The sequence below is a fragment of the Magnolia sinica genome, chromosome 6 (assembly GCF_029962835.1).
Source record: "Magnolia sinica isolate HGM2019 chromosome 6, MsV1, whole genome shotgun sequence".
NCBI classification, from domain to species: Eukaryota; Viridiplantae; Streptophyta; class Magnoliopsida; order Magnoliales; family Magnoliaceae; genus Magnolia; species Magnolia sinica.
This window is the reverse complement of record NC_080578.1, coordinates 13,803,577-13,819,090: the sequence shown is the minus strand read 5'-3', so window position 1 is coordinate 13,819,090 and position 15,514 is coordinate 13,803,577. Positions and strand designations below refer to the sequence as shown.

Below are 15,514 nucleotides of genomic sequence, written 5' to 3'. Positions count from 1 at the left end.
TCCCACTGGATCATTGCTCTGTGTAACAATCCAAATGATCAAGGTTTTTTTTTTTTTTTTCTTTTGCATCTCTCTTCATTTCATATTTTATTCATGACTACCACACCAGGAAACAAAAATACAATGAAATCTTGGACAAACAAAACTACATTTGACTTTATTTTTTAATAAAATCTGCACATAGACCACTGATTATTTTCACTAACCTCTTAAGAACTAGCACTTTTCTCGCTGCTAAAATACATGACAATCTTCGTCGGTCACCAACTTCATTCTCTGCAGATAGGCAGCTGATTATCAGTTTAAATGACCACCTACAAAGTCTATCATCAGTTGTTGGTTACTAAAGAACAAAAAACATGGAAGAGATCCAAAGCAATATTTCAAAACCCACATGACTCTTTTACTTCACATCATGAGGTGGATGAAATACAAAATGTTCGGTAGCGCTTTTGTTCTGCCCGACAAGCTGTACAAGTGGGGCCCACCTGCTCAGCCAAACCATTCATTTGTGGCTCCATGATTGATAGGAACGCCCCAGAATATTTCCCATTTCTTGATCCCAACCATCCGACTCAGGCATCATCAGATGTGGACCCTCATTTGTAATTGTCCATCTTCGACGGGATGGCCACGATTAGGAGAACATGGGGAAAAATATTAGAGAATCCATCCCAAGATGGGGCCCACCAGATCAATGACTTTGGTTACCAGAAGGTAGGCCCCACTGGAACCACTGCTGGGTCAAATAAAAAGAAAATGTCATTTCTCTCCATCAAAGCAACATATGATACCACTTTGAAAAATATGGCTCAAGAAAAATAGTGTAACCTTTTAGGCAGAATGTGATTGTTGAGTCCAATGGCCATCATCCCATTGGTCGCGAAATCCGTCGAAATGAGAGAGAAGACCTGTGATAGTAGAAACATACATCTGCTTTATCGACTCGTCTAGAGGTGGGAGGCCTAGCTGAGCAATGAGCCAGTTCTTGTACTCAAACTGTCATCAGAGAGAAAGACAGTTATGATGACAATAGCAAACCCATATCATGATTTGAATGAGCAAGTTGATGTATATGAGCATGAGAACCTCAGATGGATAAAGAGTATGTGTATAGTGTTTTGGCCTCCCTGCTTCCTTCATTGTCATGTAAAATTCTTCAACAGATGCAAACATCTCCTCTTCCTTTGGTAGCACCACCTTGCCAGACAGAACATGAGCCACCCACTTGGACTGTAGCTCGAATGTGATAAAAGTGATAACCTGGAAGTAGAGAAAGGGAGCTTCTTCACTTAATTATGTATATGGTTTAATCAGTTCAAGATGGATTTGGCTTACTGATGGCAGGTTAAACTCTTATGGAATACTTAGGTAATGGAAAACTGCGGAATCCAACAGTATTTCAGTTATTTGGTTTGCAGTGTTGCTTTTCATGGAAATGTTAGAAGGTCAATGGTCAAAACTATTAGAAATGTCTCTCATTACTGTGGAATTAGACATTTAAAAGGTTTTATGGAAGAAATCGGTGTCCATGTTATTTAAGGAAAACCTTAGAAATGGAAATCAGTTTCCATGCTTCTTTTTTTTTCGTCTTCTCAAACACAGGATAAGTAGATTTTCAATAAAATTGATTTAATTTTCCAAGATTTTCCACCTTCCCAAACTACCCCAAAATTACAAGTAATACAGAATCAGCCCAATGGCACTCGTACATAATTTAAATGAATTTCAGTTACTCAATTCAATAAAGAGGAGATGACTAATGTGGAGCAAGCCCACTCCATTCATGAGGAGCTCGGTCCAAAATTACCATTTTGATCACCCAACTTGGAGTGCATGATTTTGTATCTAAGTCAGGTTTGGTCATTGTCAGCTGTGAAGAGTAAGATGGAGCTAAGCCAATTTTTGTCATTTTTCCAATATTGAATTGATTTTATTACGATTCAATTCAATTGAGCATCCAAACAAAGCTTTGCTGAAATTTACCTAAACACAGATCAAAATCACACAAGAACTTACAGTACCAGTTTCACAACTGATCATGCCTTCATTCATATCCAACAGAACGAAATAAAACAAACTTTCAGCTCTCTGATATGCAGGCCTGCAAGTCTAAAATACAAGATATCTACTAATAGGGACAGAGATTCAGAGTCATTTAGCAGAATCATTTTATAAGCTGTTTGAATAGGTTTAGTAACCAGTTGATGATTTAGGGAAGAAAAAGGTGAGGTTTGGTATCGGGTAAGTCTGTATGCCTTCGTCATTTTCAAAATTACCAAATTAATTCCTCATCACAAGTAAAAATTGGGAGAAACAGTGTTCAATTCCCAAAAGGAAAAGGAAAACAGTGGTGACGTATGACTAGCTATTGAACTTATTAACCAACCTTGCTAGGTATGCCCACAAATGAGATCCAAGGAGCCAACCGTGGTGGGAAAACATGTTTATATAGAGGTCCAACACGGTTGTCATCAACGCTTACAATTCCATTTGTTTCCAGGAAGGGGAAATTGTAGTTGTACCTGAAAGAAAATGATGAATTCAAAAGAAATTTACAATAGCAAAGGCCGATATGGTCGATGTGCAAGGCCCATCAGCTTACCAAGCCTTTCCACCATTAAAAAAAATAAAATCCAACTCATGATTTCTTCAATATAGAGAGCGATAGAAGTTCACGAATGGAGACATGATCTCTATTTACAGCAATCAGAGCCACTGAAAAGTTGGGCAACCATGAGGACAGACCACATCCTAAAAATCACTGTAATTTTATAATCCTAGCATCCAACCAGTGTAGTTTTAACCAATTGAATGTGGACCATTTCTTCTTTTTTTTTTTGCTTGACTTTTTTAGCCGCTAATTTTGAACGCTAATGCAATGGCTCAGATAGTCCAATTTCTGTAATATATGATATATGGCCACTTCCAACAGTGGCCCACCCGATCAATGGTTCTGTATGCCAAGAATGCAACACTTCTGTAAAATACTATTGATTACAGGGCTTCCATCTCCAAGAGGAACCTGTAAGCCTGCCTCAAAAACATCAATATGGATTTAACAAAGAAAATGGAAGAATTGAAGAAACTGATAAATAAGTAGCTTTGATACCCTGTACAATGGAAGATGACATCTGCAAAAACTGATGATCCATCATGAAATAGCACTGTACCGTCTTCATGAATGGACTTTATCTGCAGTAAGGAGCTCAAATTAGTGGCGTGCCTTTGTTCCTTTATGTCCACTCCGATTTCATATTTTCAACATAACGTTTCCAATGAAAAAGCTTTTTGTGAGACGCCTATAATGCAAGGAATTATGTTGTGGGAACTACAGGATGTAGTGACAATAAAGGTGTCAACATACCATCGGATGCTGCCAAATATTATCATGGCCCTCCAACTTTGCAACTTCAACATCTATGGATCTTGATGTTAGATGGACTTCTTTGGCTAACTTTGAAATATCTCTACAGATATCCAGGCCACTAGGACCTTTTCCAATCAGAACTACAATCTGGCCAACAAAACATGCAGTGAATACTTAAGAATAACCGAGTAGATGAAAATAATAATTATAAGTGTAGTTAACATCACAGAGGCAGAAATAGCCCAGTTAATTTCTTTTTTTTCTTCTTTCTCTTCTTCTTCTTCTTCTTTTTTCTTCTTTTTTGCTTTGTGGCTATTCTAGTCAAATGGCCCTTGAATATTTTGCATGTCTCTGTGTTGTGTATCATATCACTTTAAATCAGTGAAATCAACACTTATAGCCAATTTACCATGGCATCAGAGCAAGGTTTGGATTAGTAGTCCTAGACCAACAAAAATGACTGAAGAAGCTTTCAATGTAAATGCCTTTCTTGCTCGCATAAAGAAATCCTGTTACACAGTTCAGGGATCTAGACTTTTAATGTACATCCGTAATTTCCTTACTTTCTCAGGTTTCAGTTACTTCAATAAAAATTGGTTAACAGAGAATTCAAACTGAAATGTGAGAAAGTTCAGGGTGGTTGACATCATCATCAGAAAACTACAATGTGAGCATGAAAACACAAGCTTTTTACTTGCAAGCGTTCTGTATTGTAGGCATATCTCAACTTGAAGGGAGTATCAGTGTGCTGTTTAGAAACTATTGTACTTTCTTGGAGCAGGTTAGTCATTAACAATTTTGTTTTCCTTGTGTATTTTAACCACATGCCCTTTCGACATTTCAGTGCATGACTTTGGGTCAATGAAAGACTTCTGTAGCCTTCATCGTGAAATTGGCCGGAACCTCAAAAACTAAACTCATCTGAAAGAAAACAAAAGAAGTCTTCAATAACTTCAAATTGCAAGAGTCTACCTTCATGAGAAGAGCTTCATTTTCATAATACATCTAGTGAGTTGTTTGTTCAGAGAATCACAATGGCACACAATGGAAAAGCAAAAAGCACAAGAAAACACGAATTTTACATGGTTCTTCATGGTGTGTGGCTACATTCATGGGAGAAGATGATATGAGAGTTTTCACTATATAGAAGTTTCTAGCACAACCAATAGCAACCACTAAATGTGGTTTTACATAGATTTAATTCTAATCCTACTCAACTCTAATCCTACTCAACAGGGTAGATTTAATTCTAATCCCCTCAAAATTTTGGGTTGGGGGCACTGCCAGTTACAGTCAACTGTTTAGTACACCCACTGATTACAGCAAATAGAATACAAGACGTCTGCATGCATTGCAACACGAGTGGCCTTAAAATGGATAAAATGAACTTTCTCAATCATTCGACAGAAGCTGGCTGCAAAATGCTCCATAGATATCACAAGAAGGAAGCAAAATGTGGGACAGTACAAGTACCAATGGCTTTGAGGATTGTTAGTCACTAGTAAGAAAAATAAAATGATGCACCATATTCACATCAAGGGGGAAAAAAAATCAATTTAGTGCAAGCATAATTAGTTCAGTATGGGATAAAGTATTACATGATTCTTGTTTTTGTAGGGAAGCGCGGAAGGTGAGCCCTCAAGATCTGACGGTCTACACGATGTTTGGAACCTTTACAAAGCAGAAGATTGACGCTCCAACGGCCCGCCTATCTACTACTGGAGCAGATGGAACTATTCACACCTCTGATCCTACGGTATATAGTGGCCCCGGATTGCGATCTATGGATCAGATCGTCCCAAGGACAAGCTAAGATGGACAGACTACCGTGCACACTATATCTCTCTGTATACTCTCGGTATTTCGTATAATTGTATTGTTGCGAGAGAGAGAACGCATCCCTTTTATAGGAAAGGAGGGAGAAATCGGATGAGATAAGATGAAACCATATTATCCGGTCAAATCCTTATCTCTTATCATATTTCAAATTCAAAGTTGAATTTGAAATCTCAACCGAATGGAAAAGAAGGCCGGAGAAAGCCTAAACATGTGGGACCCACCCACTAGTGATTGCTCACCAGTGGGCCCCACTGGCCTACGTCCAACAGTTTTATAGCTTAGTGATTTGTAGTATCTAAGATTAACCCATCGATAGAGTAGATCACGCTCCCAACTTAAACTAATTTTGAGGTTTTTATAGTATAAAAAGGGTACAAATTTAAATGATTAGCAAGATGTGAGCCTTTGAACATAATGAAATTTCTGTGATAATGTTTTCTTGGGAAACGGTTCTCTTCACAACAGGAAAATTCTTCCTAATACCTTTCAACAAAGAGGATCTGAAAAAATGGGTATGATTTGAGGAAACAAATAGAAAACTACTAGAGTTTTATGGCAAAGATGTTCCTGACAGTGTAAGAGCGAGTAGAAAAATATGTACAACTTCCTTATTTTGTCTCCAGAAAAGAATAATGTGAAGGAAAAAACCTGGGTTGGATTGCTTCGCTTGGCTTTGTACTTTGAGTCTTTCACTTGTCTCAACTCAACTTTCCATCACATAAACTTAGCTTTGCAGGTTGTTTTCATAAAAAAGAAGAAGAAGGAACCACAGCCAAACATGATTAGATGGAGTAAACTGAAATGAACATACCAAGGAACTAGATTCAGTAAGCACTGAGTTTTCAGCAGATGGCTTGAAGATGGATAAAACAATGAGCCAGTGCCACATAATGCAGCTCATTACAATGTACATAGGACATACTGAATCTATCCAACTGAAGTTTGAAAGGGCAATCACCATATCATCATTGCAAGACCAATGAGAAAACAATAGAGATTGGAAATTGGAATAAAAATATGGCCATCCTCTTTTCGAACAACTAAAGAACCAAGATGGCATGGCAGTTGGAACAGTTATTTTAGCTTTTGGCTCTACTCAACTTAGCATTGTAGGGGCTCGCCTAGGAAGGGTTTTTTGAGAGTTCAAAAGGCAACCAAAAATGATTATGTGGAGTAGTTAAAATGCCAAGAAGAAATAAAAATTTACTAATAATAACACATAGGTATTGAAGGATGAAAATAATATTGATAAGAATTCCTAAATAAAGTTCCAATCAGAGGAGTGCAAACCATGGTTTTAAAACACACGTTTCGGTGCTCGACCTGGTCAGATCTGAGACCAGATCATATCACTGATACTGATATCATGAGGATTAGTCACACCCAAGTCAGTCTGCAACTTTAACATATTGATAAGTCATGCTATGAGACTTGGTCGAATCAGAATTGTAAAAGGAATGAATAGAATATGTACACCTGCAGTGTATCTATACTGTTCATTTGTATTGCATTGAAATATACATATACGACTTGTAATTTTTGCTAATCTTATCTCATTGTGTAAATGGCTTAAAGTTCATAATTTTAATTTGTTATTATAAGCGTTTTGTGGAAGCCCTCATTGGACTTCACACGATTTTTATGTGCATCTTCTCTTTCATTAGTTTAAATCTTTTGTCATGTTTTATAACTTTATCACTGCTCCTAAGAGGAATGAGTCCCAATCGATTCATCCAATTCAATGAGTTCCGATTACGTCTTTTCTAAATAAAGCCCAAAAATCATCTTGTCTAGGGCCATTACTGAGTTACATGTTGTCAATTCGTCATGGAATGAGATCTTAAGCCATGGAGCACACAGCCTCACAAGGGTGGATAGATCTTACTTTTCACTAAGGTGTCGTTGGTAAATTGATAAATAAGGTCTGAAAATTAATTCAAGTGCTGAAAACTTGAAGTACTGAATTTTAGTACTTAATAAGTACTGCAAAAACTGTTTGGTAATTTATCTAAAAAAAAAGTCATGATATCTGAAAAGTACTTTTTTCGCAAAAACTTGTTTGGTAAAAATAAACTACAAATGTCTGAAAATTGACAATTTGTCATATTTTAGTATATTGTCTTAATTTATATCTTTTGTAGAGTATGAGACAAAACATGCTATTGTCATGCTACTAAATTCAGTGCATCTATGCTTGATCCAATAAAATTTTAATACTTTCCTCTTATACTTTTTCGGAAGAGAATGTGACTTGATCAATATATAAGTTTTAACCTTATCTATTTTAGTAAGTTCAACAGTGAATAGTAGGTAACGAGAGAATGAAGGTCAATTAGACGCACATGCAAGATCTGTGTAGGTGTGCCATACTAATAAAGACTGCCCAGATATTGGGCTGATTCTGATAGGTCATCATTTGATATTGCCATGCAACAAGCCTAGATGTTCACGGTCTATATCTCCTTGATTGGACAATCATGCGATCATTTTGAACCGTTAGATGTTTTTAGTAGGTATTTATTAGCTAGAAAAAGTTTTTAAGTCTAATCTAACCTGAATTGAATTAGATCTATCAAAAATAAGGTTGAATGGCCACGATCTCATTTGATCGGATCAGGTCAGGCATGGTCCAATCCGACCAAACCATCTTGAAGAACACATTGAAAAACCCATTAGACAAAATGTTGTCTAAATCCGATCAGCGGATGAGGAAATATGGTCCACTGAAGGAACGATCCATCTCGAACATTTGTTTCTTTCGCGTTTCATGCACCGATCTAGACGACCGATCCCTTGATTTCTTAGAGCTCGAAGCATTGGACGTTATGGAAGGTTTAGATCTCCTAAAGGAGACAAAATGACAAAAATGTGACAAACAGTTGACATCATTTTTGGCTATATATATATATTGTCGGCATTGTGTTGACACGCAATTTTGTATGTCCAATCTCTCAACATTTAGATTCTTGTTTAGGACGTGCAACAACTTATTTTAAAGTATAAATGATTATTACAAAATGTGTGGTTCACATGTCGAAAGGAGACTATAAACACCTTAGAAAGTAGGCCATAAAGTCAAATAATTATCACTGCACATGTTGCCCAATGTGCAGTGACACACCAACCCGACGTACAAGATCTCAACTCTCTGATCTCCATTTGAAATATATTATTACTTGTTTCGAAGTTATCAATGAGTACTAAAAGATGTGCTGTTTACTTTACTAAAGGAATCTAGAAATACCTTGAAAATTAAGGCACAAAGTTAAATCATTATTACTGCACGTGGCCTAAATGTGCAGCGACGCCCCAATTTCAACATACAAGATCTCAACGCTTCGATCTCCATTCAGGACATGCGACTACTTGTTTTGAAGTTATCAATGAGTACTACAAGATGTGCAGTCTACTTCATGAAATAATTCTAGACACAACTCAAAAATGAACCACAATGTCAAATCATTACTATCACACATCTAGCCTGAATGTGCAGCAACACACCAACTTCGATGTTCAAGATCTTAGCGTTCTGATCTCCATTCTGGGTGAGTGAACACTTATTTCAAAGGGCTTGATGGGTACTTCGAGATTAACGATTTACATCTGCGATTAGACCTCATAAGGTGGCCCCAAAAGTGTTAACATTTTTTAAGAACATGAAGGACATTGTTTTCATTTTAAATTATTGATATGAAGCAAAATCACTTACCATATTTTGCACTAAGTGATAGGGGAGCTAAAAAAAAAAAAAACATTCCCTTTTTAAGTGAAAGTCGAAATTAATCACTTAATTATTTGGATTTACCAAATGCCCTTAATAAGGAAAAATCACTGAAAATACCAAAATTTAGTGATAAGTGCTTAAAATAAGTTTGATCAAATAAAAAGGACATATGAGAAATTAATACATATAATCAAAGCGGATCAAAGGACCGATGAAGAAGACTAAGATACCAATAAAAATATAGGCTTGGATAAGGAATCCTATGAACAAATTAAATCGATTCTTCGCTTCATCACTCTAATATGGGATTACTACTTGCACTGTTTTGGTAAGATGATGCCACATGCCTATTCTAGCTCCTCTTATGCAAATTAGGCTTATATATATATATATATAGAGTCATGCTCCCCTGCGCACCTATGCATGCACACGTGTCATGGGTGTCTAATCTGAATGGTCCATGTGATGCGGAATCCCATGAAACCTCATATGACAAATTTTCACCCTGAACTAAAATTCTGATGGGCCATAGAAAAGAGAAATGCAAATCAAGGGAGGAAACTGTTTTCATTTTTCATGGCCCATCAAAGTTTTAGATCAAAGTAAAACTTGGTCCGGGGGGTTTTACGAGGTGCTGCTTCACATGAACGGTTCAGATTTTGGATCCACATCACGTATGATTGGTTCTCAAAAAAGTTGGTATGTAGTACGTACGAACCGGTTCGCAGGCGAGCGTTTCCGTGTGTGTGTGTGTGTGTATATATATATATATATTTTGACATTCAAAAACACAACCTTTCCTGCCGTGCGATTTAAATCTAGAACTCCAAAAAGTAAAAAAAGGCAGAAAATGAGAAAAAGAAGCAATTTAAATATATCTAATAATTCCACACATAACAATTAATGTGCGTTTGGATGCTCAATTGGACTGAATTGCAATAATTCGATTAAACATACGAAGAAATGAATGGAACAGGGCTAATCCGACTTTCGTTCATTTCCACTTCATTGAATTGTATTATCGCAATTCAATTCAATCGGGCATTGAAATGCAGTCTGTTCACCAAACCTGGTCCAGGAATGGATCCGGAATCCGATAATTGTGGCTGTGTATCTGCTTTCCAGGCCACTTGTCAATGCCTGTGGCATGTTTAAACTATCAAACGTCAGCATTCAAAATCAAGAACAAGAGAAATCTCAACCGTCGGTTTTCGAGTATACCTGGAATCTTAGCGACCCGTGGCTCTGTGTGATGTCCGGAGCAGATGACGACAGCATCGAAAATCTCGGACTCCGGTATCGAGTCCGATCCCTGAGTCCGCCACTCCACGACCCACTCGTTAATATTCCTCATGTCAACGGAGCTGACTCGGACGACCTCTGCACCGAACCGGATCAGCTCAAGAAGCCCGAACTCAGCCGTGAAGTCCTCAATGTAAGCCAGGACCTCTTCGTGGCGTGGGAAAGTTCTGGAATCTCCATTCCCTGTGGCTGTGAAAGGGAAATCCAAGAAGCTCATGAGCTGTCGAGGGAGGTTGGTGCGGAGCGAGAGGTAGAGGCTGCCGTGCACGATTTCCCGACTCGGGTCGAGTCCGAGCGGGTCCGACTCTACCCGCGGGTCGTAGACCCACGTGCCGCCGATTCGGTCGCTCTTCTCGAAGACAACGACTCGGTGGCCTTCTCTGACGAGCTCGCGAGCAGCGACGAGTCCGGACACGCCTGCCCCTATTACGGCCACCTTGCAAGAACGCGCCATCAGAATGGGATTTTCCCCGCGCGTGGTTATAAAGATGAAACGGGATCCAATACGAAGCTTTGTAAGTACAAGAAAAGGACTGCAAATCCGAATGCTTTGCCACAAGAATACGGATCCTCTGTTTGCGTCAGGCAGGAAAATCGTGGTTGTTGCAGTCTATTGGACGGTATCATTACACACCGTCATTGCTGACGGACGCGGATTGCGTCCTACCCCGCCCGGACGGTTATCCGTCCGGGCATGGCTCTGTGGGGCCATCGAGATGTAAGTGTTTTATCCAAGCCGTTCATATATTTTCTAAGATCAATTTAAGATATGAACCCAAAAATGAGGCAGTTACACAGTTCTAATGGACCACAAGGTAGGGATTGAACTTCCACCATTAAAATGTTCTTGGGATCTGGAGAAGTTTTGGATCAAGATTATATTTGTGTTTTCACTTCATCAACGTCTACATGAACTTATTAACAGGTTGGATGGTAAAAAACCATTATAGTGGCCCTTAGAAAGGCTTCAACGGTGGTTGTCATTATCACTGCAGCTTCCTTTGGTGTGGTCCACTGGAGCTGTGGATCTGCTTCATTTTTATAATTTAAAACGGTCTGATAGAAGCGATGAACGGCGTGGATAAAATAATTGCATCTCGTTGGGCCCCACAGAGCCGTGCCTAGACGGTAATCCGTCCGGGCGGGGGTAGGACGCAATCCGCGTCCCATTGCTGACAGGCATGGACCAATGATAATACAAGAAAGCAGAAAAGACAAGCTTTTGACAAACAGAGGATCCGGACTCAAGTAAAATCCTGCTTCTGGTCCGGATTCTTCTGCCAATGGTCGACACGCAATTAACCGCGTGTAGTCCGTGCTCACACACACACCAAAAAAAAAGTTCTGTGGGGCCCACAGTTATATGTGTTTGTGAAATCCAATCTGTCCATCATTTGTGGCAAATCATATCAGCACTTAAATCTCAAAAATCAGGCCCAGCATAAACCAATGTGAGTCATACCGCTCGTAAAAGTAACGATTGGATGCAGTTGAAAGGTTGTTTGGGATCCGGTATATGATTTGCTCTTCCTTATGAACGGGCTTGATGGCATATAAACATAACGGTGGGGCCTAAGAAGGATTCATCAGTAGGCGCTCCCATACCCACTGTTCCATGTGTATTGTGGCCCAGTTAAACTTCAGATCTCCTTGATATTTGTAATAAATTGTCAAAGGAGTCTTGAAAATGATGGACGGCTTGGATGTTACATCATGATCATGATGGGCCCGTAGAGTTTATGATCATCATGTTTGGCTACTTATGTTCTCATTACCACTTAATTTAATTATTCACCGTAAAAATCGGTTTAAAAATATTTTAATTTATTCTCAATATTTGCCTAATCAAATCATCAATCTTTGTTATGACATCGTTTGGACAGATCATTTTTAATATAAGTGGAGTCAAATATTTTATCTTTTGATATCTGACTAATTTAATCATTTATTCTAAACATCAATTGAATTCAATTGTTCAACTTTAATATTGGCCTAATATGGTTGTTCATCTTTGATATCACGCTGCTTAAACAAACTTTAGCAACACTTCTGTGAAGTTTGGTACACTTTGATAAACTTAGATGCTCTTCCACGAACTTCAATTAACTTCAACAAATTTTAATAGACTTTGTTGTACTTCAATGAACTTATATATATACACGTAACATTTTTAACAAACTTTGATGTACTTCACTGGTCCGTTGGGAAATCTCGGGAGCCAGAAATGCCAAAAAATTTGAAGATATCTCCCCCAACCTAGCTTCCGCCATCCGTAACATCTACAGATGGCTCACTAGTTTTGGGCACAGCAAGCGCAACGCTCCTCTGCTTCTTTCAGTTTCCTTGGGCTCTCGCCAAGTCGCAGCCCAAAACCTCAAATTTCCATTGTCAAATGGCTCGGGCCTAATATTGGTTGGATTAAACTCAATGTGGCCGGCTCCCCCCCAACCAGCACTCCTCTGCTTCTTTCAATTTCCTTGGGCTCTCGCCAAGTCGTAGCCCAAAACCTCAAATTTCCAGTGTCAAATGGCTCGGGCCTAATCCTGGCTGGATTAAACTCAATGTGGACGACTCCTCTAGGGGGAACTCAAGCCCTTCGAGTAGTGTGGGAGTAGCTAGGGATGTCAGGGGCGATCTGATTTTTGCCTTCTGCAAAGCCTACGGAATTGGTTCAAATTTTCTAGCCGAAACCAAAGCAGTGATAGATGGCCTTTATCTTTGCTTGGATAGAGGCTTATAGGATCGAGGTCAAGAGCGATTCAAGTGCGGTGGTGGACTTGTTATCCAGGAAATCCCCTCCCCCCTCCTGGATTATCCACTACTGGAAATTCAATCTCGATCATATCATATCTTCGGCCACCGTCTCCTTGAAGTACATCCCTAGAGAAGCTAACAAAGTAGCCGACATTTTGGCCCACATGGACAGCGCCTACCAGTCGAATAGGATCTTCACAACTCCACCTGACCTCCCTCTCCTTTCCAGAGGCGAGATAGTTTTGGACCAGACGGGTCTTGGTTCGATTAGGGAATCCTAAGATTCCTCTTCCTGCTTTAGCCTTGTGTAGGAATGACATATGATAGGCGTGGCCCGGTTCATTTTTGTCGAGGCCCGCCTGAATGGATGTACAGTCCAATCTTTCTTCAATGAATATCCAGTGGATGAAAAAAAAAAGAAGAACTTATATATATATATATATATATATATATATATATATAGAGAGAGAGAGAGAGAGAGAGAGAGAGAGAGAGAGAGAGAGAGAGAGAGACTGATATATTTTAAAAGATATTAATAGTCAACCACTTTGAAGTGTATTGAAGATTTTAAAGTCTCGTGAGTTCATTAAAGTTTGTCAAAGGGTGTTAGAATCAGTTGAAGCCTATCTATATTTGTTGAGGTTCATTAAAATTTATCAAAGTGTGTTGAAGTCTTTGTCAAAGTTTATTAAAATTTATCAAAGTGTATTAAATTCAGTTAAAGTTTGCTAAAGTCTTTTGAAATTCATCAAAGTTTTGTTGGGATTTGTGATGCGGAATCATAAAGGTATGGATCTAGGATAACAATCCAAAAGCACCAAGCAATCACAAGAGAACACAGAGATTTAACGTGGAAAACCCTTACGGGAAAAAACTACAGCACAAAGTGACAGAAATACACTATGAAAATAGAAATTACAAAGAGAGAGGACTTACCTTTTAGATTCGAACAACCTCGAATCTCACCCGTGATACACCCTTTAATAACCCTAGAACCCTTTTAGAAACCCTTTAGAATACTTTAGAAAGCCTTAACATACTTTAGAATAGCCCTAGGGACTCCTATTTATAGTTTAGGAAACTCCTTTTTTGCAACGACTTTGGAATAGTCCGAAAATTACCTCAAATTTACATAGTCCGCGCGCAGTCTGCGTATCCTTCGACTAGTCGAGCCAAAGCTTTGACTGGTCGAAGGATCCCTTCGACTGGTCGAGCCTGTCCCTTGACTGGTCGAGCGTCTCGAAAATTCCAAATACATTGTTGCTGGACTTCGAGTCGAACAGGCTTCGACCAGTTGAAGGGACCTTCGACTAGTCGAGCCAGTCCCTCAATTGATCAAGCACCTCAGACCAGATTTAACACATCTATTTTAATAACAATCTCCACCATGTCTTCAATATTCAATTGTGTAGCTTCTTGACTTTTTCTCTTATTTTTGTCTTGCATCACAGCTCCATCAATGCTTCTCGTGCACACTTTATCTTCCCTTTACACCATCACCAAGCCCAGAGAAGTTGCATAGAATTTAAACTTCTCTGCAGGAACGATCTAGGTGAGCATGTCTGCCGAATCTGAATCCACATGCCCAACCACCTTTGCTCTTGTCTTCTCAAAAGTAAGATGTAGTCTTCTGTACCTCGAATGTATCAAAGTAACCATCTCATCGCCATCCAATGTTGCTTGCCGGGGTATTTGCTTGCAATACCGATTGTGTGTGAAATAACTGATCTAATATAGACCATGACATACACTGCCAATCGCATTCGAATAAGGCTCATGAGACATATCATGCTTTTCCTCATATGTTTTGGAACATGTCCTAAGGAAAACTTGAGGAGAGATGCGTAGGGAACGCTTTTCGGCTTTGCCTGGTCCATCACATACTTGATCAATACCTACCCAATGTATTCTTCTTGAGATAACTAAAGCCTACTCTTCTTTTAGTCTCAATGCCGAGAACTATCTTTGCAGCCCCCCGATCATTCATCTTGAATGTCTCACTTAGCCGAGTCTTTAGTACGTTGATTTCAGACATGTCATGATTGACGATCTGCATGTATCAACATATAATACCTGACTCACCATGAAGGAATCAAATTTTATACCACTGCCTAGGCGACAGTCATACCATGACCTCCTGCAAACTCTTTTTCTCAGCCCCTTTAACTTCGAACCGCTCTAGTTACTTCATGTAGATCTGATCTTCCAATTTCCCGTACAGAAGTGCAGACTCCACATCTATCCTTCCAGCTCGAGATCGCATTGGCCAACAACGCCAATCACGGATGTAATAGATATCTGCTATACCGTCGACGTGAATATCTCTGAGAAGCCGATCCCTTCTCTTTGAACATAACCTTTCGCTACCAACCTCGCTCTGTATCTATGCTGTATCCTCCTGAAGATCCACCTATATTCCCCGCTCTTCGGCCCACTGGAAGCTCCACTAGATCCTATGTGTCAATCTGGTACAACGAGTCCATCACATCGCCCATAGTCACCTTCCACTTCTCAGTACCGGGCTC

General features: G+C 39.2%; 1 protein-coding gene across 1 annotated transcript; it reads right to left on the bottom strand.

Annotated features, from left to right (window-relative positions):
• Positions 1-55: 55 nt before the first annotated feature.
• On the bottom strand, positions 56-15,252 carry LOC131249507 (flavin-containing monooxygenase FMO GS-OX-like 3). Its single transcript, XM_058250317.1, has 9 exons — positions 15,176-15,252; positions 10,155-10,768; positions 10,003-10,073; positions 3,368-3,517; positions 3,113-3,195; positions 2,390-2,525; positions 1,090-1,263; positions 832-999; positions 56-276 (listed from the first exon to the last, which is right to left on the bottom strand). The coding sequence occupies exons 1-8, from the start codon at positions 15,250-15,252 to the stop codon at positions 835-837; spliced, it is 1,470 nt and encodes a 489-aa protein (XP_058106300.1). The 3' UTR covers positions 56-276; positions 832-834.
• Between the last annotated feature and the right edge of the window lie 262 nt (positions 15,253-15,514).

Excerpts from the sequence above, each read along its gene's own strand:
- LOC131249507 (XM_058250317.1), bottom strand. The coding sequence starts at position 15,252 with ATGCGATCTCGAGCTGGAAGGATAGATGTGGAGTCTGCACTTCTGTAC. Across the intron at positions 3,518-10,002 it reads CGGATCCATTCCTGGACCAG|ATTGTAGTTCTGATTGGAAA; the intron begins GTTTGGTGAACA and ends TTTGTTGGCCAG. Across the intron at positions 1,264-2,389 it reads TTGTGGGCATACCTAGCAAG|GTTATCACTTTTATCACATT; the intron begins GTTGGTTAATAA and ends CTCTACTTCCAG.